Consider the following 25,117-nt stretch of genomic DNA (forward strand, 5'->3'; position numbering starts at 1 on the left):
GTACAATTACTTACAATTAAATCAATAATAAATTAAAAATGAAATACAAGATGCTGAGATCTAAGGATCATAGTCTGAAGCCAGCCTAGGCAGGGAAGGCCAGGAGATTCTTATCTTTAATTAAACAGCAAAAAAGCTGGAAGTGGGTCTTTAAGCTCAAAAGATAGTGCTACTTTGAGCAAAAAAGCTCAGAGACAGTACCCAGGCCCTGAGTTCAAGCTTCAGTCAAATAATAGCCACCACACAACAGACCTACAATTAACAATAATAGTAATGTTTTTAATTAATGGAAATTATCAACAGACTCCAGGGATGCTGCTAACATAAGATCAAATGTTTTGTTTTGAGGTTCTGTTTGAGTCAATCTCCAATGATAGTGTGGGAAGTCCGCTTTCCCTAAACCCTGAAAAGTTTGATCTTGTATTTTGTTCATAGATTCGGGAACAGTGTCCTATAAGTTTAGCTGTCTTTATTGTCTATGTATAAGCACAACTATCCTGGGTCATATTCATAGGTACTGCTTTTGCAGTACCTATGAACAGAGCCTGAAAATGGCATCAGCTGGGCACAGATAGCTCAGGCCTATAATGCAAGCTACTCAGAAGGTTGAGATTTGAGTATCATGATTTGAAACCAGCTTAGAGTGGCATGTCTGTGAGAATCTTATCTCCAGCAATTACAAAAACAGAACAAAACAATATCCAAAAATACAACTGTGACTCAGGTGGCTGAGCACCAGCCTTGAGTGGAAAAATCTAGCAATAGCACTCAGGCCTTGAGTTCAAGCCTCAGTGTACACACACACACACACACACACACACACACACACACACACACATGCATGTATGCACGCAGCAGCAGCAACAAAACTCATCAGGAACATGGAGATAAAAGTGAAGATAAAGATTTGGATGATTTCAGTGCATTATAATTGTTACAGCACCGACTGTAGGAATTGGGTCCAAGGGCAGGTGAGGGAGAGGGGTGGGGGCAAGGGGTGTATAACTGAGGAGTTGGAATTAAGAAGAAAAGCTTCTCCATCTTGACAGACTTACACTTAACTAAATACTTTTTTTACATCTAACTTGGTGAGTAGATGAGGGAAAGGAAGATCTCCCTGGAAGAAAGAATAAAATATCCATTGACATGAATGTAAGGAGAATGTTGATATCTGGACAGTGCATGCAAGAGACTTGGAGAAATGGTTTCTGGATAAATACAGGTCAGATTATGATGGAGTAACACCTGTGTGTCCTCTCCATTATTTGCTGTATTCTCCTTCCTGCAGAACAATCCTGTTCATTTTCCTGTCCTGGGCCTTAAACTCAGGGCCTGGGTACTGTCCTTGAGCACTTTTGCTCGAGGCTCAGTGCTCTGCCACTTGAGCCACAACACCACTTCCAGCTTTTTCTGTGTATGTGGTACGGAGGAATGAAACCCAGGGGTTTGTGTATGCTAGGCAAGCACTCCAACACTAGGCCACAGTCCCGCCCACCCCTACTCAGTTTTTGTTCACATTAAATGTTAAGGACATGTGGCTGAAGCTCTGGCTCTTCCTGACTCACCCCATCTCCACCACTAAGAAGACCTTGTGCCTTGTCATTGATTTTCATTTACATATGCATCCATCCTTTGGCAATGAAGCAAGGTTCCTTGTGAAGTGCATTGCATTTGAAGTGCATCAAGACTTTGATTAAATCAATATTAACAAAGGAAGTGATGAAGTACATAGTTCACATTGGTAAATTAGGAAGCAGATATGCTGTATTGGATTTTTCTAGTTCCTCTTTAACCTTCTGACTGTGGGACTTCCAAAGTTTCCTGAGATAGGAACGTCCTCGATCTGATTGGGGTATATTTAGAATAACAACTGGATTCACCATGGCGTGTGTGTGTGTGTGTGTGTGTGTGTGTGTAATAAAGAGTCCACTCTAAGGCAGTGGGACTCTCTGTAGTCAGAGCCAAGCTCAGCAGGACCAGATGATGTGGTAAGCACTTAGTACCTCTGTCCAGCTAGCTCTCAGTAGACAGTCTGGCACTACCCAAGATTCCTGCTTGGCTTGGCCTTTTACACATACTGAAAAAAAAAGTTATATTCTCTAAATGAGAGAAATGCAACCATTCTGCTCCGAGTTCCAAAGAAATAAAGGTCACTGCGCTTAGGAGGTGGAAAGCCTCAGCAGCAGGCCTGACCCTAGGGAATGTAGACTTTAATGGTTTCTTTCTCCTTTTCCCTCTCCACTTTTCCTTTTTATCCAATCTTAATCACTCTCTTCCTTCTTTCTTCTTTGCTAATCCTATTTTTGTTCTTCCCTCTCCTTTCTTCTTTTTCCCTTCCTCCTCTCTCCTTCTCTAGTCTTTTTTTTTAAACATACTGAAGTGCCAGGAGCTAGGGACTCATGCTGATAACCCTAACTATTCAAGGGGTTGAGATCTGCAAATCATATTTCAGTGCCCACTTGGAAGAGAAACCTTCACGAGACCATGGAGAATGAACCACCAGAAAGCTAGAAGTAGAACTATAGCTCAAATGGTAAAGCACTGGCCTTCAGCATAAAAATTCAGAGACAGTACAATGCTCAGGCCCTGAATTCAAACCCCATTACTGGAACAGAAAAGGAAGAGGGGAGGGAAAAAGGAGGGAAGGGAAAAAGGAGGGGAGGGAAGGGGAGGGCAGGGAAGGGAAGGGAAGGGAGGGGAAGGGAAGGGAAGGGAAAGGAAGGGAAGGGAAGGGAAAGGTAACAGAAGGATTGAAATGACTCAAGATTTGAGTGTAAAATAAACAGCTAACTAATATATGAAAGATACCAATATTCCTAATTCTTTCATGTTTTGAAAATGGAGATGGACTTTGGAAAATTATATAATCACTATACTTTGTACATGGGGATCTCATTCCACAGAGTAGATAAAGCTATTTAAGTTTTGGGTTGTTGTTTTTTTTTTTTTTTGAGGAGGGCGGTATTTTTTATTTTAGCTTTATTTTTTATTACATCTGGCACTTTGGAAGGAAGTATGTTCAATGTGTCAGAAGTAGTAAATATTATGACTCTCCCTCTTGTAAAGCCATGTAGTTACAGATAACTTTCCCCAGGGTCTTCTCCCACACAAGCAGATTGTTCCTCATGTACACATAGTAATTGGATAAGAGTTCATGAGTATCCACCATGCTGTTTCAGACAGACAGACACACAGACAGATATAGTAGAGATATATCTACTTAATCTATCTTACAAATGACTCATAATACACTACTGGGGTTAGAACTGGGCCTGTTGCAAAGTAGGTAGGTGCTCTAACACTAACTCAAACATCTGGCACTTCAATGCATAAGCTATTTTTGAAATAGGGTCTTATTTTTGTCTGGGCTCTTCCTGGACCACAATGCACCTGTTCTGTGCTTCCTGTCATAGATGGAATAACAGACTATTCCTCTATGCCCTGTTTCTTTGCTTGAGATGAGAGTCTCACAGAGTTTTCCCTTTAGGCTTGGAACTGTGATCCTCCCACTAATCCTCTGATGGAGCTGTTTATGAGCCATGGCACCCAGCTATTGGTGGCTAAGAAATCTTGACCCTGCTGGCCTTCAAGCACCATCTTCTCCATGTCAGCTCCTTAAGCAGCTAGGATTACAGGCATGAGCCACTTGTACCTGGCTTCATATTTATTTTTCTATGGACATTTCTCCAGGTGGATAGTAGAATTTTTGCACATCTACCTTGCTAATCTGGAGAATCCATGTATTTTTGGAGATATCTGTCTACTGTGAAATGCAGCAGGAGCTCCAGAAAATTTCACTTGGTAGAAAGTTGACAGTATGAATGGGGTCCTGCTGGGTCGGGTTTCTGGATGTCAGCTCTAGCACTGTTCCATCGCTTGAGTGGTAGAACTCAAGCGAAGCCCATCTTGAGAGGGATCATTGCACTCTAGTTTTTTTGGGTATGAGGAAGTGTGTGTGTGTGTGTGTGTGTGTGTGTGTGTGTGTGTATAGATGCACGAGTGCACGTGTGTGTCTGTCCTAGAGCTTGAATTTGGGGACTCAACATTGTCTTGAGCTTTTGTGTTCAAGGCCACTGTTCTAATACTTGAGCCATAGCTCTACTACTGACATTTTTTAGTGGTTAATTGAAAATAAAAATCTCATGGACTTTTCTGGCTGTCTGGCTTCAAAATGCATTCATCAGATCTCAGTCTTCTGAGTAACTAGGGTTACAAGCATGAACCTCCATTGCTGGGCTGTGAAGATCTTGGTGTTATATCTCAAAACAAAACAAAACAAAAAACTAAAGAAGAAAATACAGTAAGTATATTATAACATTATGCTAAATTTTAAATTTAAATTGTGGACTGTTTTGTATTTTACTTCAATGGGAAATAAGTGGTGGAAGACTGATCTTAAAGACTCTTTATTCCATCTATCCTTCATCTCTCCCTGCCTCGCTCCTTCCCTTCCTCCTTTCGCCTCTTTTCTTTTATTTCTTTTCCTTCCTTCTTTCTTTCTTTCCTCTTTCTCTCTCTTCCTTTCCTTTTCATTTATTTTCTTTCAAAGGGCACATTTTCCCCCCAATTTTAAAGTATTTATAAGCCCCTAATATGACACATCATTTTTTCAAAACATTCATTCCAGAGCCTAGGCTCAACATATTAATATTTATTCATAGAAACTTGTACATTGTGAGTGCTTGTGCATTGGGAGGGCAGTGAGTTGTGAAGTACTTCCCCTGAAAGGAGAGTTTCCTAGTTACACTTCCCAGAAAGCAGAGCCCCAGAGGAAGCACTAGGTTCAGTATGGAGGCAAATGCCAAGGGCATTTGTGAGTTACAACCTTTATTGTGATGGAGGGAGGTGAGAGATGGTAAGGCCTTAAGTTGATTATTTTGAATAATTTTGAAGTACCCTGGGAGCTTCATGACTTCTCTGCCCCTGGGATGGTTAGAATACTTGGATAGTAGAGCACTGACAAAGAACTGGTGAATGCATGCATTTAACATTAGTTGATTTGTGTTTGAAAAGCATGACCTTATGCAAACTCTTTATTGTCTTTTAGGAATTGACAGCCCTGAGACTGACAAGATTAAGACTTCAAAATGTTAAGCATGTTCAATGTAGCTTGGAAAAGTGAATGAGCATATAAAATCAAAAAAGAAATCTCTGCAAATATCTGAATATGACAAACTGTTAGGTTTTTTATTTGTTTGTTTGTTTTCTTGCTTTTGGTTTGGTTTTATTTCATTTGTGCTGAAATTCAGGGCCAGACCATTGTCCTTGAGATTTCCCTCAAAGCTAATTCTCTACTTCTTGAATCCAAGCTCTATGTCTTGTGTTTTGATGGTTAGTTGGAAGTAAGAGTCTCTTAGATTGTATGCCTTGCCTACTAGCATTGAATACTGAGTCTCAGATCTGAACTTCTTGAGTAGCTTGGATTACAGGCATGAGCTTAGCAGAGCTAGAGTTCTTTATGTTCTGAAGCATGTAGTGAGGCATTGTACCAATCTAGAACCAGGGTGTTTTTGTTTTTGTTTTTGTTTTTGTTTGGACCTGGGTGTTCCATGAGGCAAGGTCAGAATGGTTTTATATTATTCCACACCATCAATGTATGTTAAGTTACACAATATTCCTAAACACTTCTCGATCAAATTCTTCTCACTGCCAAGAAATAGAATGTTATCATCCCCAGTCATATGTCTTGCTCTGTGAATGTGGATTTCTCTATGAGCAGAAGTGATAAAAGCAGGGGTTGAAGATCAGGATTAGAGGTCAGCAATTACATATCCAGAACAAATGGATGATTTCAACCTTTCAAAGTGAAGTCAGAAATTGACACTGGTTTTACCTTAGCATGGATAGATTTATTTTGATTCAGTTTGCTTTGTACTTATAATTTATTTGCAGAAGAAATACTGCACTTGGAAAGCTAGCAAATGTTGGCCATACTAATGAGGGGTCCAGAGCTTTCCTTTTCTTCAACTGTGTTTTATAGCACACACACTTATCTGTAGTCACCCAGAGCTGTATGGTAAGAGAAAGGAGAGAAGAAGATAAGAGTTATGACAGGGACAGTTTATATTTGGTGCAGAATGTGAGATGGAGAAAGGCAGCCAAGGCAATTGCAGGTTGAGAATAAATATTTATGAATTTCAACTGTTATTTCCCCCTAAATATCAAATTAATAGATAATGTTCATCTGAAAGCACTTTGCATGGAAATACCATACAATATAATTTTAATATCAACATTTCATTGTGACAGAATTAATTTTTTTTCAAAAGAATTAAAATGATATTTTCTCCTAGACTTCTACAAAAAAACAATAGAATGAATTTCTGGGTAGACAGAACCCTCCCCCACAAAAGGTGTCATTCCCTGTTAATAGCCCACCAGCCAAAAGACCTGATAAATTTTTTACATAGCCAATCCAGAAATTGGTTAGCTACCCAAAATCTCTCAAGTAATGGGTGACCCCTAACCAGATGCTATTAGCCAGCAATGGAAATAGTGTGTTCATCTTGACAAGCTTCTACCTATGCTTCATGGAAACACATCATTTGCACATTTGGTACAAAATAACACAGTTTCGGAAGAGGCACAAAAGAAAGAGTTGGAGAATTTTCTGACCTACTACTCTGAGTTTTGATGGGTTGGTGAGATTATTGGCTTACTGGAGAAGATGTATAATAAAACAGCATACATTGTTGGCTGAAAGGGAGAATTCTTTGTCTTATGATTCTGGGTCATAGAAGTTCAAGATCAAGGTAGTGCTGAAGGGACAGCTCCCTCCAGGCGCTGTGGAATAGAATGTTCCTCACTTATCTTCAAGATCCTGGTGGTTTCCTGGTAATTTTTTGGTTTTCCATGACTTGTAAATAGATGGTCTCAATATTTGCCTTCATCTTGCTATGGTGTTATCACTGTGTATCTGTATATCTATGTACAAATGTTCATTTGCATTCAAATTTCTTTGGTTGACAAAGGCACAGTAATCCTCAGTTAGGATGCCCACTAATGACTTTATCTTAGTAGGAGTGTTAGATTTTGAGCTCTAGATTTCTTGCTCATTAAGCAAGCACTCTACCATTTAATACAATCCTTGAGCTTTTTTTGTTTGTTTTTGATTTTGTTTTTAGATAGGGTCTTGTGCTGCTTTTAAGCATAATCTCCCAACTTTTTCCTCCTGAGTGACTGACATTACATTCACACCAAGCTTATGTGCTGAGACAGAGTCTTGCTAACTTCTTTGGCCTAAGCTGACCTTGAATTGAAATCTTCCTATCTCTACCTTCCAGGTAGTTGGGATTATAGACATGGAACATCCACATTTGGCCCTTTTATTTTTTTATTTTAACGTAATGATCTGCAAATACTCTCTCAGTCCATCTGGGTGGTTATAATAACATAGCTTAAACTGGGTAGTTTGGAAATGATAAATGTTTTGTTTCTCACTATTCTGAACGATGCATACATACTCCACGATTAGGGTGGAGAATATTGTTTGGCGAAGCTTTGCTCTCTTTCTTTGATGCCTTATAATCGAGCTTAATAAGCAAGAATGCTGTAGCAACTTTAATCACTGCACTGACCCTTCAGGAGAGTAGAGCCCTGATGAATAAGTCATTCCCCCAAAACCCTAACTTTTAAAATTATCCCATTGGGAATTAAGTCTCACCTATGAATTTATAGAACATACACCAGTATTCAGACCATAGTACAACTTCTCCAAATATGGTAGTAGTGACAGATAATATATCAATATATTTTAGGGGGGGGTTACAATTTCATGGCTCACTGGATTTATAGGGAATAAATAAAATGTATTAAAATTTTGCATGGAGTAAGACAGTTTTGGCTATTAGCATCTTGTTATGAAGAAAACATGAAGTTATGGGAGACATTGATGTACTTTTCTTTCTTTAGTCAACTGCAAAAGACAGAAGAATGAATCTTCTGTGCGTGTTTGTGTATGAACCAAGTATTGGTTTCTCATCTGTTTTTTATGGGCCCTTCTGTAGTTGTACAAAGGGGTGTCAAGTGAATATGTCAATTTGTAAGGACTAAACATCTTGGTCAGTGTCACCCTTTCATCCTTCTCCCTTCTCCCCATCTCTCCAACTTCTACCCTTCTTCTCAAGTTACCTGGTCACATGTGGACATTGGCTGCATTTACCTATCCTTCTTCTCTTCACTCATCTGATAGAATGTAGATAAATAAGAAGAGAGAACTTCCTGATAGAAATATCAGTGTTGGATTGGGAGTGTGGTCTAGTGGTAGAATGCATATATACACATATATATGTGTGTGTGTGTGTGTGTGTGTGTGTGTGTGTGTTTTGTACACATGGCATATTTTAGAACCTCACATTTATCACCACTGCTTTGGCTGTTTGCAGTTAGGACCCAGGGTTTCTCATCCCAGACAATTCTCTATTAGCATTCTCAGGGTCACTTGCAGCAAGAAGCTGATTCTATTTTCCTGGCACTCCTATGATGGGCTGAAGGCTCCACCATGTCAGTGAGTGTATAATCTCAGGGTGAGAGGCCCTCTCATTAGCCCTCAGCATCTCTCTTAAAATAACATTCTTCCTGCACTTATCAGACCATTTAACTCTGTTCATATTTTTTGGTCTTCACATTAACAAATGCAAATCCCAGTTGCCAAGCATTCTAAATAATCTTTTTCTCTCTCTCATTCTCCATTGTGATTAACGTACACTTGCCGTTTCTCTGTAAGCTGCTAATATTTTAATCTGCTCTAAGCATTTATTGATGGTTAAGAAGAAGATTCAGGAAGACTTCTTTATCTAAGGATAATTAATACTGTAATGAATCCACTTCAATTTAATGCAGTTAAAATATGCACCAAAAATTGGGAGGGGGGAAGGAAAAAAGAAAGACAAAGGCAGAAATCTGACAGTCATGGAGAGACTGACCCATGCAGATTAAGAGGCTGACTTGATGGATTGCAATAAATGGTGGTGGCATTAGATAATGATGGATGCTAGTGAGGAGATTTCTTTCATAAACTGTGGATTCATTAGTAAATATTGTATTATGGTGACTTTGGCTTTGGCAGCACACTCCTCACTGCAGGGCCTCAGATTACTTGGATTAAAAGAAGCTCCAGTATTGTTGTGAGGTTAACTCAAAGAAGAACTTTCAGAGAAGTCATGCCTTTAGTCTGTTGCCCATGGATATACCACGAACATATCCAGTAGGATTTGTATATGTGGATTCTTCAGTTAGTAGGTAACTAATCAAGTAAGACTACTTCAAGTCTTAACATAAGCTGTATATGAGGGAGTTGACATACAGGCAAATTGGAATTGGTTGGACAGATCTGGGAATGTGGCTTAGTGGTAGAGTGCATGCATGAAGCCCTGTGTTCAATTCTTCAGTATCACATAAGCAGAAAAGGCCAGAAGTGGCAATGTGGCTCAAGTGGTAGAGTGCTAGCCATGAGAAAAAGGTTAGGGACAGTGCCCAGGCCCTGAGTCCAGGCCTTAGGACTAGCAAAAAGAAATGTTGGCACACACTCAAGGTACTAAGGCACTCAGCTAGTAATGGAATCCTAAGCCCCACAACTGGAGAGAATATTGAGTCTCTTGATAGAACACCTCCCATTTATCCCATACAAAAATGATCTTTAGTTCATTGTGAACACCCACATTCTGTCTTCGTTATTAAGATCTCCAGAAGGAAATGATGTATCAGAGCTGCAATACTGATTTTCTTTAGCACCTTTCTAATTTTTTGTTTTATTCCCAGGGCTTGAACTCAGTGCGGTCTTTCTTATTTATCTTCTCAAGACTGATGCTCTACTGCTTGACCCACAGAGGACTTTTCTCCTCAGCTGGCTTCAAGCCATGATCCTTAGATCTCTGCCACTTGAGTAACTAGGATTATTAGTACAAGCCACCAGTACCTCCAGCCATCTTTTCCCCCTGATGTACCAGACCTTGACATATTTTTGTAGAGAAACTAGTTTAAAGACCACGGAAGTTTCTTAAAGAATTCTCCTCAGGCTGCACTGTGTATGAAGGACTGAATATTGGCCACCAAATTTAGTAGACATTGTACTAGTCAATGTGTCTCTGAAAAAATTGGGAGTATAGGGGTATCCTTCTCTTCTCATCACCCCAAGAAGTGCATTTTCTCTTGTGGGTCATGGGGCTTGAACTCTGGGCCTGGGCTCTGTCCCTGAGCTCTTCAGCTCAAGGCTATTGCTCTACCCCTGGAGCCACAGGGCCACTTCCCATTTTCTAGTGATTAATTGGAGATAAGTGTCTCATGTTCTTTAATGCTAGGGCTGGCTTTGAACCTTGATCCTCAGATCTCAACCTCCTGAGTAGCTAGGATTACAGGCGTGAGCCACTGAGCCTGGCCAAGCAATGTTCATTGGATCTTCTAAATCCTCTGGGCAGGAACGTCAACCCAAGTATTTGCATAGTATATCTGAGTACGGTGGCTGAACTGTGTATTCTCAGCTATCTGGGGCTTGGTAATCTTGGAGATTGCATTTCAAGGCCAAAGTAGGGAAAAAGAAGCTTGGGAGACTTCATTTCAGACCTGTATCTAGCAATAGTGTCCTACACTTGCTATTTAGCACAACAGATGAAACTGCATGCAGACTCACAATGGATGGGCACAGTCGCTCACACCTGCCATCCCCAGTGACACAGGAAACACAGGGAGGAGGATCACAGCCCAGTCCTGCCTGCTCATGATGTGACACCCTACCTTGAAAAATAACCAACACGAAATGGCACTGGAGATGTGTCTTCAGTGGTAAAGTGCTTGCTTAAGCAAGCATGAGACTCACTGTTCACTTCCTGGTCCTATAAAAAAAAGGAAGTTTCCAAGATTCAAAATATAAAAAGCATAAATACAGAAGGTTGCATGAACAAAATTTCCTGAAATAAATATCTGAAGGCATGCTGCGTCTCTGGTGCCTCATGCCTATAATATAGCTACTTAGTAGATTGAGCCCTGAGGCCCACAGTTTGAAATCAGGTCAAGGAGGAAAATCCATAAGACTCTTATCTCCAATTAATCAGCAAAAGCCAAGAAGTGGAGCTGTGGCTAAAATGGTAGAGCACTCTCCTTGAGCTAAATAAATAGATGAATACATAAATATGCTCTGAGTCAATGCCTGGACCCTGACTTCAAGGCCCAAGACACACACACACACACACACACACACACAATAGTCTAGGTAGATTTCTATCCTTGCATTCAAGATTGTGCAATGAGAAAGTATGTCTTATAAACCAAATGTGATGGGCTTCAGAGAGAAATAACACGTTGGAAAAACCAAGCATATAGATTTTAATAAGTGGTTTAATAGGTACTCTACACTACTTCCTTTGACAACTGTAAATGATACCATGGATTTTTACTCAGGAGAAGAAATTGAAGCTTTTCAGGTAATGTATTTGTGATGATTCTTATTAAAAATACCACCCAAATAAGGCAAAATTTGACAATTTCAAACTACCAGGCTCCTCAGTGTGTCCTTGTGTAACACTCAATGAATTGGAAGAATTAATGGTACCATCGCCTCAACTACACCTGTGTCTATAAATTCACTTGCAATCTTTACAGTTTTAATTTCACTCTTGATTTAAACTCAGAATTGATTTTTTCCCCTTTTCCCCTGGGCAACTTGTAACTAGCTTCAAATAGAAAGGAAACACACCACATAGATTCTACCTGGAAAGAATTTGGTTTAATGAACACTGTCTTATCTTTTTTGTCTTGTCTAATTTGAATGGAAATTATCATCTATCCTCTTCCCAAGTCTTACTGGCAGTGACAGTGTGTGCAAAGACTTCATGTGTGATTTGTGCTTGTGCCACTGAAGTTGTCAACACATAACTTTTCAGTGAAATTAAATGCATTGAAATCGGAGAGAGAGAGAGAGAGAGAGAGAGAGAGAGAGAGAGAGAGAGAGAGAGAGAGAGAGAGAGAGAGAGAGAGAGAGAGAGAGAGAGGGAGAGGGAGAGGGAGAGAGAGAGGAGAGAGGAGAGAGGAGAGAGGAGAGAGAGAGGAGAGAGGAGAGAGGAGAGAGGAGAGAGGAGAGAGGAGAGAGGAGAGGAGAGAGGAGAGAGGAGAGAGACAATAAAGCCCTAGAAAAGAGAGAAGACCTTCTTCTAAAATATTAGCTTGCAATACACTTTCCTAGGAAAATAGAACACAAAAATTAAAGTACAATTGCAAAGAGAGGCAATGGAAAAAGCCCTGTACATGTTAATTTTTGTCTGTGGTCTGTGTTTGATGGTCTGATACCCATTTGCCTGGTTAAAGAGGAAGTATTGCAATCAACTTTGCTGGCAGAGGAAAAGCACAAACAATAGCCTCATCTCACCTAACTATGGAAGCTTCTGGGGGTCATTTTTGTATGGATGCCCAGAAGTCATGAAATAGGGAATTCTGAGTCCATGAGCCAGTCGGCGCCTGGTTTTCTAGCTATGGGTTGGTATTAATATCAAATAATGCCAGAATATAAAATCAAGAGCACAGCAGTGCAGGTATATGGCATATTGCGAAAGGTTTGTAGTTCCAATCTGAAGCTGAGCATAGTCTATAACTAGCTCATGATATCATACATAAGAATGTGATATCTGAGTTAGATGATTTCTCCTGTGAGTTGTGTCATACTGACAAATTCAGATTGGAGGAGAAAGACCCAAGGAGAAGTGCGTTGTGCAGTGTGGAGTATGTGTGAGGTTACTGACAGATGATCAGTTAAGAAAAAGAAGAGTTGTCAAAAAAAGGAGGACCTGGCAAGACTTGGAGAGAGGGACAATGATGGATGTTTTATGACCTACAGGAAGCTCACAGTGACTGGGTGCTTGTAACTTATGCCTATTATCCTTGATACTCAAGAAACTGAGATGTGGAGAATCCAATTTGAAATCAGTTAGAGCAGAAAAGCCCATGAGATGCCATCTTCAAAATAACCAGCAAAAATCAGGACTGGAAGCATAGCTTAATTGGCAGACTACCAGTTGAGCACACAAGCCAAGGAACTATGAAGCCCTTAAAACCATCTCCCACCCCCACATTCAAAAAGAAAACCAAGTTAACAGAAAAAGTAGTTTATATTGCCTCTTGTTTTGAAAATAGTTTATGGGAATATAATCATGGAAGGTTAAAAGATAAGCATTATATATCATTTTATGTTTGTATTTTATTATTCCCTATATTTATTTGTCTGCCAGGATACCTATTTTTGTAATTATGGTTGACATAACATAAATAATTTGCTTCAAACGTATAATTTAGGGATTTCCAAATGATGTATCTTCTGCATAGGGAACAGGAAGTGCTTTTCTCTATTGTTCTATTTCTTCTTCCTTGTTAAAATGTTAAAAACTGTATAATTTGACATAACTTGACAACCTTTCAGCTATAAAAATATAACAATAATTAAAATAATAAAGCTATGGGTTCTAAAACTTCATCTTATACCTCTGCAGCACATTTTTCCTTCATTCCATCTCCACGAAACTCGTCTTCATTGCTTCTGCTAGAATTTCATTTATATTGGTATATCATTAATATTCCTAGGATTATTACTATAAATTTGCTTGCACAGGAGTTTCATCTCAAGGCTTGCTCAGAACTGGTGCTCTACTATTTGAGCCACACTTCTAGCCTTGTGCTCTTTGGGTTATTTTGGAGATAGGATCTTGTGGACTTTTCTTCTGGGGCTCATCTGTAACTATGCATTCCTCCAGACCCCAGCCTATTGAAGTAAGCCTATTGAAGTAGCCATGACCTAGTAGGTCTGAACTACAGGCTCCAATATGTACATATGTATTCAGTATAATTATTCTGAGATTCTTTTACACTGTTGCTTATATCAGAAGTTTATTTTCTGTAATTGCTGAACTATATTCTACTGTACTGATATGTTTTGTTATCTGTCCTTTTACTTGCTGATATTGCTCACCTGTCTTATTGTAAGCATTTGTGTTCAGGAACTCACAGCTCATTCATGCTTTCTCTACTGCTGGTGACAAAGGCTTAGGAACGGAATGGTTGGAACATGAGGCAGAAGTATATATGTAACTTTCTGTGAAGATACATTTTCAGTGGAATATCATTTACAATATGAATACAAGGGAGTTCTAGAATTCTCTCTGCTTCAATTCCTTCTCACTATTTGGTATAGCAAGCATTCCATCCTGTTCTGTTCTAGTTGTATATTTTCTAACTCACTATGAGTTTAACTTTTGCCTAGCATGCACGAAGTCCTGGGTTTGATCCCTCAGTATCATATACACAGAAAAAATCAGAGTGGTGCCATGGCTCAAATGATAGATCTCTAGCCTTGAGAAAGCTCAAGGACAGTTCCAAGGCCTGAGATCAAGACCCAGGACTGGCAAATAATAATAATAATAAGTTTAACTTAAAATTCCATCGTGCTTGCCGGGAGTTTGGCCTAGTGGTTAAAGTGCTTGCCTAGCATGCATGAAGACCCAGGTTCGATTCCTCGGTACCACATACATAGAAAAAAGCCAGAAGTGGTGCTGAGGTTCAAGTGGTAGAGCTCTAGCCTTGAGAAAGTCCAAGGACAGTGCTCAGGCCCTGAGCTCAAGCCCAGGACTGGCAAAAAAAAAAAAAATTCCATCGTGCTATGCTGAATACTTTTGTTTTATTGTGGGGATAATTTATAGAGGGGTTACCATTACACTTGTCAGGTAGTAGGTACATTATTTCTTGAACATTGATACCCTTCTCATGTTTTTGTCCCCATTTTCCCCCACTATCACCTGAATACTTTTTAAGTAAGTAGTTACCTGTTATGCAATATTGGAAAGTGTCTATTGAGATTTTTGCCCATATTTAAATTGGGTTGCTTATCACATTATGAAATCATAAGATGTTCTCATATATTATATGTACAAGGTGACTGTTGAATATCCATTTTTCAATTATTTTTCTGTTCATTTTCATGATGGATATTGAACAGTTGAAAACCATGTTATTGATTTGCTAAATATTTGTACTTTGTATCTTTGCTGTGTTAGTAGAAATCTATTCCTTTTTGAATTTATATTTGTGTAGGATATGAGAGTCTGGCTAATGTTTACTATTTTTTCTTTTTGACAGTTGTGGGGCTTGAACTCAGGACCTGAGCACTGTCCTTGGACTTTTCTCAAGTCTAGAGCTCTACCCTTGAGCCATAGCACAACTTCCAGCTTTTTTTCTCTGTGTATGTGTTGCCGAGGAATTGAACCTGGGTCTTGGTGCATGCTAGAAAAACACTCTACCACTAGGCCAAACTCCTGGCCCCTAATGTTTACTTTTGTGGCCATGGCTCTACAATTCTTACAATGTCGTATTTGAAAAGATCTCTTCACTGCTCAGATTCTTTTTTTAAAATCTCTTTTCAAAATCAGTCAAATATGTTTACATGTGTTTCTGGACTCATATCTAGTCCATTGATTTCTTTGTGTTGGATTAGGTAAATACCCTGCCACTTTTATTTGCTACATGTTTAAAACCATGCTTAGTACCAGGTCCAGTGATTTGCTCTCTTGACTTCAGAAAAGTTTTTTAGACTATACATCTTTTGCATTACCAGATAACATTTACAATCAGCTTGTTAGTTTCTGCAACAGTACGTATCTCCTGATATTTTTGAGCAGGATTGTACTCACTGTATCTGTCTGGGGAGAAATGCTATTTTAACATTGAGTTTTCTAATGCAGAAACATGATACATGTCTTTGTATTTAAGTACAGTTAAGAATCCCACCAGTGGGGCCAGGAGTTTGGCCTAGTGGTTAAAGTACTTGCCTAGCATGCGTGAAGACCCGGGTTCGATTCCTTGGTACCACATACATACAAAAAAAAAAAATCTGGAAGTGGTGCTGAGGCTAAAGTGGTAGAGCTCTAGCCTTGAGAAAGTCCAAGGACAGTCCAAGGACAGTGCTCAGGCCCTGAACTCAAGCCCAGGACTGGCAAAAAAAAAAAAAAAAAAAAGAATCCCACCAGTAAGCCAGGCACTGGTGGCTCACACTTCTAATCCTAGCTACTTGAGAGGTTGATATCTGAGGGTCACAGTTCAAAGCCAGAGCAGGCTGATTTTTTTTTTTTTTGCCAGTCCTGGGCTTGAGCTCAGGGCCTGAGCACTGTCCTTGGACTTTCTCAAGGCTAGAGCTCTACCACTTGAGCCTCAGCACCACTTCCGGCTTTTTTCTACATGTGGTACCGAGGAATTGAACCTGGGTCTTCAGGCATGCTAGGCAAGCACTTTAACCACTAGGCCAAACTCCCGGCCCGACCAGGCTGATTTTTATTTCCAATTAACCACCAGAAAACTGGAAGTGATACTCAAGTGATAGAATGCTAGCCTTGAGCTGAGGAGTTCAGGGACAGCATCCAGGCCTAGATATCAAGCCCCCCCACACACACAAAAAAGAATTCCACCCACCAGTAATGATTCCATTCTCTTCTATACTGGCTGCTTTGTCCACATCACATGTATGGAGTGCTGAGAGTTCTGAGAGAAGAAGGAGGGAGGGTATGTCAGATATTTTATTGACGAGGGAACAGGATAGATAGCCATTAGGAAATAGGAGAAGGGCTGATGTGTGTGTATCTCAGTGACAATCACTTGTTTTCATACTCTTTGATGTCCATCTTCCTTGTGGACAATCTTCTTCTTTGGTTCTGAAATGTTCAAGGTAGGGGGGGATTCAAATGTGCATATTTTACTAAATGTATAAAAGGGAAAATAACAGAGGTACATGTGAGGATATTTGCAAGTGAATTAATGACTAAAGCATGTATTATGATCTCTGTGCTGCTGAAAGAGAGTGTAAACCAGAAAAGGAAAGCTTTAAGAGACACCTTTCTAAGTCTGTGGATGCAATGTGCTGGTGAGATGGGAAGAACCATTTTAGTAGCAATGTTTTAGAGAGAAGACTGGGAGTATAAATTGCAGTGGCTGAAAGTAGAATAGTTGTCATAGAAGCTACAACATTCAATCTTGGTAAAAAGATGCTGAGATATACTGTGCCAGGATATGGCTATTGGGGTAGGCTATGGCTTAGATTGGTAAAATATTCATGCGCATATTGAAATTCTCTTTTATGAGTGTTGTTAATCATAGTTTCAGAAAGGTGAAGGAGAGACAGCCATAGGCCAAATTAAAATCAGAATACACAGAAACTTCACTGTCAAAATAGCTAGAGTAAAAGCCATGATCAGCACAAGACAGTTTAAGACTTTCTTTCTCTAGCTCATTTATCGAGGCCCCACCACAATTTCCAAACCTCTATCTCCAGTGTGGCAAAGAATGACATTTGCTAATAAGATTTATAATAGTGATGCACATGCATATATGGGTTTTGCTGTAGCCATGTAGATTGAAGAGAACAGCAAGGTAACCCGTTATCCTCCTGAAGTCTGCAAAGAAATTAAATTATAATAACTTCTTCATGTTCTTTTCCCCCCTTATTCATGACAGGAGCAAACAAAGAAGTTAGCTTTGTAAGACTTCTACCTGCACAGAAATATAAATATGGGGATTGCTGTTTCTTGGCCCTGCTAGCATCCATTCTAATTCTGTTTTTCAAATCCACAGAGAGTGAAGGAGTGTATCAAAGGCAGGTGCTGTCGATGTCATGTGTCATCTTTGGACTTGTCATCGTGGGCATATTCTGTGCTGCATTCTACTTCAAAAGCAAGTAAGACCATTTCTCTGAAGTGTTAAAAGGTTACTTTCTGAAAGAAAGCATTCTGTCTTTATGTCCTCAGCCTCTGCTCTAGGCAGAAGGCTTGCATGCAGATGGGCTCAGCATGCATCTGCAAATGGCATAGAGTGGCAGGAGACTTCCACGAGTGTGCACTGGCATGGGAATGCCTTCATGTGTGGGTGGGCTGTGGGGTGGAGAGGGATGCTATCGTTGGTGCGATAATCATTTGCACCTGTTTATTACCTGCATGCACTAAAGATTTGGTGTCTGTCACTACAAAGCTAGTTGTTCTCAACAGGGTTGTCCATTGCCAGGAACCTAAGCACAGCTTTCAAACAAAACAAAAAACAGAAACAAGCCCCAAAAACCTACACATTTCCTTTCTTATTCTTTTTTTTTAACAATGCATAAAAACTTGTAGCCTACAACCAATAAAGAATACTAGTATAAGTACACAGGTTCATCAACTGACTGTAGGAGTATGCAGAGCTGCATATATGTCTGGGAAACTGGACCTTCTGCTGATGAAGGCATTTACTTGTGGTGAATACAGTAAAATTAGTGTGTGTATAGCTGGGAGCCATTGGTCTATGACATACCTAATGTAAACTATTCAAGATACCTAGGGTCTTCATTTAAAGCCAGCCTGGGTATAAAAGTTTATGTAATTCCATCTACTATTAACCAGCTCAAAGTTTGTTTTGGAGGCTTGGTTCAGGTGGTTGAGCACCATCCAAGCAATCAAGGAGCCCTGAGTTTGAACCTTGTTAATTCACCCACATGCACATAAAAACATGTTTGTGTCTATATTGTATATAAATAAACTCAATGTTACTGTGGGAATGATGCAATCTGCACATAAAAAATAACGAATTCCAATTTGAAAATTCAGCTGTAAGGATTCACCAGCCTTAAAAACGTTGACTCAGATTTTCCTCTTACAACTTGTATGAAAGCCAGGTAAACTTGTAATTGTGTTTTATTGGAACTATGTATTCCAATTATTTTTCCTCCTGAAAATGGATCAATTCCCAAGATATAGTTTATAAAACCTGTCTGCATGTTTCACACATGGGTTTTTTAAAGAGATCTACAATTACACCTGAAAAACAAATAACAGTACCTTGGCATGAAGACAGAATTAGTCCCAATGCATTTTAGTAGAGGTGTAGATTTTCATAACAAATGTAAAACAAGAGTACAGAGCACTCCAAAACACTTTAAGCCTCGTTTCCCCTTTTGTTAATGGTGATGGTAAACGTATCACAATTAAAGAAATAATATAAATGCAGTGTACCTAAAGTCTAGGTGTTCAGATTCCGTTTCCTAATGCCACATTCAGCACATCACAGCATCTTAGCTGACATACCTAGGCAGCTCTTGCTGTGTCACGCGGAACTGTCCACTTTAAAAATATTCTCTGCTCATGTATATTGTATGTTGTGCATCAAGGCTACCTTTTTTTTTTGTTGTTAGCTGTGAGTTTTCTGTTCCTATAAGTAAGTACCTGAGAAAATAACAGGAGAAACGGCTTGTTACTTTGGGTCGTTGGTTTTGGAGGTTTCTATCCCTAATGGACTGGCTTTGTGGCTTTTGGTTCCACATCACAGTAAGAGGTCCATTCCACTCATGACTCAAGTAAAAAGGAAAAGTGGAAGAGGTGGGATCTCCTCATCTCCACAAAAGACTAGCCCTTCCTCATAGTCTCCAACTCCTTCCCCAAGGGTCAGACTGGAGACTTTGTGTCTGTAGCATGCAGGGCTTGGGGAGAACAGATAAGATCCAAAGTAGGCCTGGTGACATCAAAATTTATCTTAATGGGGACCAGAGACATGAGAAAGGGTATCAATGTATGTGAAGTAATGCACCTTCTATCTGGTGAATATAATGTAACCCTTCTATTAATTACATTAAAAGAAATTAAATGGGAAAAATTATTTTAAAATATTACCTTGTTACCAGGTGCTGGTGGCTCATTCCTGTAATCCTGGCTACTAAGGAAAGTCCATGAGATTTTTACCTTCAATTAAACATGGAACCAATAACGACACCAAAAAAGAACTCATCAGAAGAAGTAGCTCAAGTGGTACAGTGTTGGCCTTGAGCACAAAAACTCAAGAACAGTGCTTAGGCCCTGGGTTCAAGCCCCAGGATTGGTGTGTGTGTTCACACAAACGCAGACACAGACACAGACACACACACACACACACACACACACACTCACACACTATGATCTGCACTACAATCCGAGTGCCTGAGAGTGTCTTGCTAAATGGAGGAGCTTTTCAGACGGGATTAGAAATTCTTCTTTCTGGTGGAATTCTTATGCCTTGGTCTTCTGAGGGAACTGTGGTGGTTCAGTTAGGCATTTGCATCCATAGTCTTGCTGTCTAGATTCCGATTTCCAGGCTTTCAGTTATGCAAAGCACATTTTTATCAGATCAGATCTTTTTGTTGTTGTTGTTTTTTTCTTTTTTGGGTCATGAGGCTTGAACTCAGCCTGGGCGCTGTCCCAGAGGTCTTCAGCTCAAGGCTACAGCTCTACCCTTGAGCCACAGACTCACTTCCTATTTTCTAGAGGTTAATTGGAGATAAGAGACTCAGGTCCTTTTGTGCCTGAGCTGGCTTTGAACCTTGATCCTCAGATCTCAGCCTCCTGAGTAGTAGGGATTACAGGCATGAACCACCTGCCGGCTTATCAGATCTTTTACTTCAGTTTTCTTTCTGGTAAAATTGAACAAGATCAATATCTATCTTAAGTGGATTATTCTAAGAATCAAGTAGGATGATACACTCATAGGATACTATTTGATGTAAAGCTTATAGACACAAGTGGTCCACACTGGCTTGCTATTGCTCTGAATACAGAATTTTCCGCAGGAGGACTTTCCCCCCAGACTGGAAAGCTTCAGCATTAAAAGCATTCCACAGAGTCCAGAAAGACTATTAACACCCACCAGGGTGTTGGAAGGGTCTCCTTGTTACAACTGCGGATGAGAAAGGGATGGTGTATTTAACAATAAGCAAATTGCTGTGAAGAAGCAGTTAATCACTTATTTTTAGAGTATAATTTGCAGTTGTATCACATGTAAGGGAAAAGCTGATTATGGTAATCACATAACCGAACAGCTGGGTAACTGGAGGATTGCTGTCTTTAGCACTCTCAATCTCTGGGAAACAACTGGGCTCTGAGAACAACATCTGCTCTGGAGCTCAGCAAGGGGTCAGTTTGCTGAATAGAAACAGTGTTCCATGGCAGATTCACCATGGGTGGCTCACAGGATGTAGCAGAAAGAGGAGCACCCAGTAGAATCGTGTCTGCCTGTCAATGAAGGACACATTTCTATTAAGAAATAATCAATGAGGGGGCCGAGGGTTTGGCCTAGTGGTAGAGTGCTTGCCTAGCATGCACGAAGACCTGGGTTCGATTCCTCAGAATCCCACATACATAGAAAAAGCCAGAAGTGGTGCTGTGGCTCAAGTGGTAGAGTGCTAGCCTTGAGAAAGTCCAAGGACAATGCTCAGGCCCTGAGCTCAAGCCACAGGACTGGCAAAAAAAAAAAAAAAAAGAAATAATCAATGAGCCAGGGGTGGCAGTGCATGCCTCTCAACACAGCTCCTTTGAAGGCTGAGGTCAGGAGGATCAGGAGTATGAGGCCAGCTTAGTTTGCACATTGAGACTCTGTTTTACAATTAAATAAATAAACAAATAGATACTCACATATGTATAATGCATGTGACAATAATAATAAAAACTAAAGCCATGTTCATTAGAGACATATTTCTTATCAGAAACCTTGAATGAAATTCCTTTGTCTATCATGATTTCTGGGTATGACTTCCTTTCCGTTATTTTTTTTTAAACCAAGCATTTAATCTACGTGGCTCAAAATGTATGTAGATTTTTTTTTAAGAACGCATCCTTCTGTACTCATTCCTGAATTTCTAGTTCACTATCCCAAACTTTGGGAATAACGGAATAAGTAGATTATATATTGATTTCCCCTTTCTTTAATCTAGAAGTTCTGATTATTGTCAGAACTATTTATATATGAACATGCCTAGGTTTTTGGAAGGGATCTGGCTTGAACCCAGGGCTTCATACTCACACTTGTGGTTTTTGTTCAAGGCTGATATGCTGCTACTTGAACCACACTTCTACTTGCAGCTTTTACCAGTTAACTGGTGATAAGAACATGAAGGACTTTTCTGCCTGGCCTTTCCTGTCTGGCCTGACTTTGAATTGGGAGTCTAATATTCAGCCTTCTGAGTAATTAGGATTGTAGACACGTACCACCAGCACCCAGTTTGAATGATAGTTTTTACCAAGCCCTTTAAGATACTAAGACCACCACATAAATTTACTGTGCAATGAGTATTATTCAAGTAAGTTCACCAAACAGCTGTTTGGTATAATGGAAGGTACAGAGATGTCCTTACCAGAGACTTAGCTTCAAATTCATAATTTTATTGTTTATTATGTCTCTTTGGCATACTCGTCCAATTCTGACACTCTTATTCCCTATTCTTTCTTCTACCATCCTTGTTAGCATCTGACTTTGTCAAAATTATATTATAACAAAGTTTATCATACACAATTAAGGTAGGAGACACAGTGAGAGAATGTCTTAGAACTGATAGAATTCCTTGACATTGTCAACTTAATCCTCCAACAATGGGAAAATTCAGAGAGACAGACATCAGTGGCTCACACCTGTGCTCCTACATATTCAGGATGCTGAGATCTGAGAATTATTTCAAAGCCAGCCAGCATAGGAAAGTCTGTAAGATATATCTCCAATCAACCAAAAAAAAAGTCAGAAGTGTAGCTGTGGCTCAAGTGGTAAAGCACCAGCCTTCTGCCAAAATGTGAAGTGAGAGCATGAGACTCTGAGCCCTGAGTTCAATCTCCAGTACAGAGAGAAAAAGGGAGAGAGAGAGAGAGAGAGAGAGAGAGAGAGAGAGAGAGAGAGAGAGAGAGGATAAAAAAGATGGGGAAAGAAATTCTATTCTCCTCCCTCTCAATAAGCCTACATATATAGTTAACATAAATATTAATTGGATGTCTAACCAATATGTATCTAGTTCCATGCAGGAGCTCTTAAGGGTTTTCCCTTTACTTTGAATGTACATAGGTGAGATGTACACAGTTGCGCTAGGAGTCTTTAGTACTTGATTCAATTGGAAAGCTAAAATTGAAATAGGAGAGATGTTTCCAGGGGAAGAACCTATCTTGGGTAACTCTCAGAGCTAGGAAACCGGGATAGCAAAATGGAAACTGGCACTGCCACTGAAATATACAGAGTGACAGCCTGTCTCAGTCTCTTCCTGGAGTGTGCCACCTCCTGTGTAAGAGAGATTGGATCTTGAGTATGCTCTGAATCACTACTGTCTTCCATTTCAGCCATGGAGGCCTTTGTGTCCACATTGCTGTGAAAGAATTTACCTGCCTGACTCACCGCCCTATTCTGAGAACACTCACTTTCAATGACAAGTCAATGTGAAGCCCTGAAGGCTGGAACTTTATCTTAAATTAGAGGGTGGGGAAGGGCTCCAAGAATCAGCATGTAAAGTTCTTCTTGGATCTTTATCAAGATTCCTCCTAAGGGCATATCCCATTTCATCCTTGCTATCTGCCTACACTTACTCTCTTTGCATTCCTACATTTCTGCAGGCATTAATACTACAATTACCCACTTCATCAAAGTCCTAAGACTTTGTTTGCTATGTCTAAAGAGGAGTTCCTGCTTTCTTGCAAACCCAACCCATGATGCTACAGTGTCAGACATTAGGCCTGAGATAGCTCCTCCTGTTTCCATTAGATGTATCTTCTTTCAAACTGGTTTGAAGAGCAAAACCTGACCCTCAATGAACTGTGGGTTTCAGTGCTAAGATTGTGGTCAGGTCACAGTCCACATGCCCTGCAAACAATCTTGTTTTCCTGAGAGCAACTATTCTCAAAAAAGAGTCAGACAGCAATGCAATCAGTTACTCATCCCTCCACATCCATTGCTGGGGAGAGAAAAGAAAAGGAAAATATCCTTGTGCTTATAAGAGACTAGGAGACATGAGTGCATATGGGATTAAGAAAGACAAAGGTCAATTCTCCTGGAATACTACTGAATCAGGATTTGCATAGGAGGAGGGTAAATTATGAAAGGCTCCCTGGAAATATACTTAAATATATTAAGGAGGAATACTTCTGCTAAAGTTTGTATTTTCTGAACTCTGAATTATGAGATCACCAAAGAGATAGTGTCTATTTTATTTAATTTGTAGCAGAATAATTGAGTTCTTGTTCAGTGCCAAGTGTCTCTTTTATTGCTTTGTGTTAATTTATGTGGCATCTCCTAATTTCCTGTTGGCTTGGAGACTATATTCCAGATAAAGATTTGTAGCTCCTATGATAAACTTACTTTTAATAAGAGGCTATAGATTAGCTGTTAGGAAGTAGATAGATTATTAAAACTGGATTAAACAACTACGTACATTGGAGATAAAAAACCCCTCCAATAATTGAAAAGATAAGAAGAAATAAACAGTTACATCACACTGGTGTTGTAAATTCAAAGGAGGAACACGATATTCATTACCTCCAAATCCTCAGGAAAATCTTGGGGACCTGTGAGAGATGCAATTAGTACAATCTTTTCCTTTATCTCAGGCCCTATTGTCTAATTCCTCTGCAGTTATCTTCCTTCCAGACTGTTCAGGCTGCATGATGATGAGGAAAAGATGAACACTCTCCCAGTCCTATCTCAGTGAGTGGCTGTGGTTGGTATCCATAGGACAGACCACCAGTGATCTGCAGACATAGAAGAGGAAACTGAGAAACACTTAAGCCAATGCTAGGCCGCAACACTGGTGGCTGGCAGAGGCAGCATTCAAACCCCAAACTTTGTCAGACTAGAGCCCATCTTGTGAGGGGCGACTGCTTCTCTGACATGGGTAGCTCTCATGGCTCTGTCCTGGACTGTGAATGGAAGGAAGGGGCAACCTGAGTCAGGATAATTGTGGAGAGTTATTTTAGAGGCTACTGAGTCCTCTGCTGACAAATAATTGCTTTGATTTTTTTTTTTTTTTTTTTGGAAACAGCAACTAACCAGGCTCTGGTTTGTACTACCCTTCTGAAACACACATGAAATGACCCAAACTTAACTACTCCACATGTGCACGTGGGGTTACCTTGAGTCCAAAACAAGCCAACAAACCCAAACTACTTTATATATGTATTTAAACTATAAAAATAAAAATATGGTAGGATACAAAAGGCAACTGCTTTTTGCCAAGAGCTGATGTCTCTTGCCTGTAATCCTAATTATTTAAGAGGTAGAAATTAGGAAGATCTGGATTCAAGGCCAACATTGAACATTTCAGAAGACATACTCTATCTCTGCAGGGAAAAAACAAAAA

General features: G+C 39.8%; 1 protein-coding gene across 7 annotated transcripts in view; it reads left to right on the top strand.

Annotated features, from left to right (window-relative positions):
- Positions 1 to 25,117, top strand: part of Nrg3 (neuregulin 3) — a 945,390-nt gene that overhangs the window by 887,590 nt on the left and 32,683 nt on the right. For all 7 annotated transcript variants that reach the window (XM_090346689.1, XM_090346692.1, XM_090346690.1 and 4 more), the window contains exon 5: positions 17,593 to 17,695. In XM_090346689.1, coding sequence (XP_090202815.1) covers positions 17,593 to 17,695 — 103 coding nt within the window. The remainder of the gene's footprint in view (positions 1 to 17,592; positions 17,696 to 25,117) is intronic.

Source organism: Megascapheus bottae, chromosome 15, assembly GCF_031878675.1.
Source record: "Megascapheus bottae isolate mThoBot1 chromosome 15, mThoBot2.hap1, whole genome shotgun sequence".
NCBI lineage: Eukaryota > Metazoa > Chordata > Mammalia > Rodentia > Geomyidae > Megascapheus > Megascapheus bottae.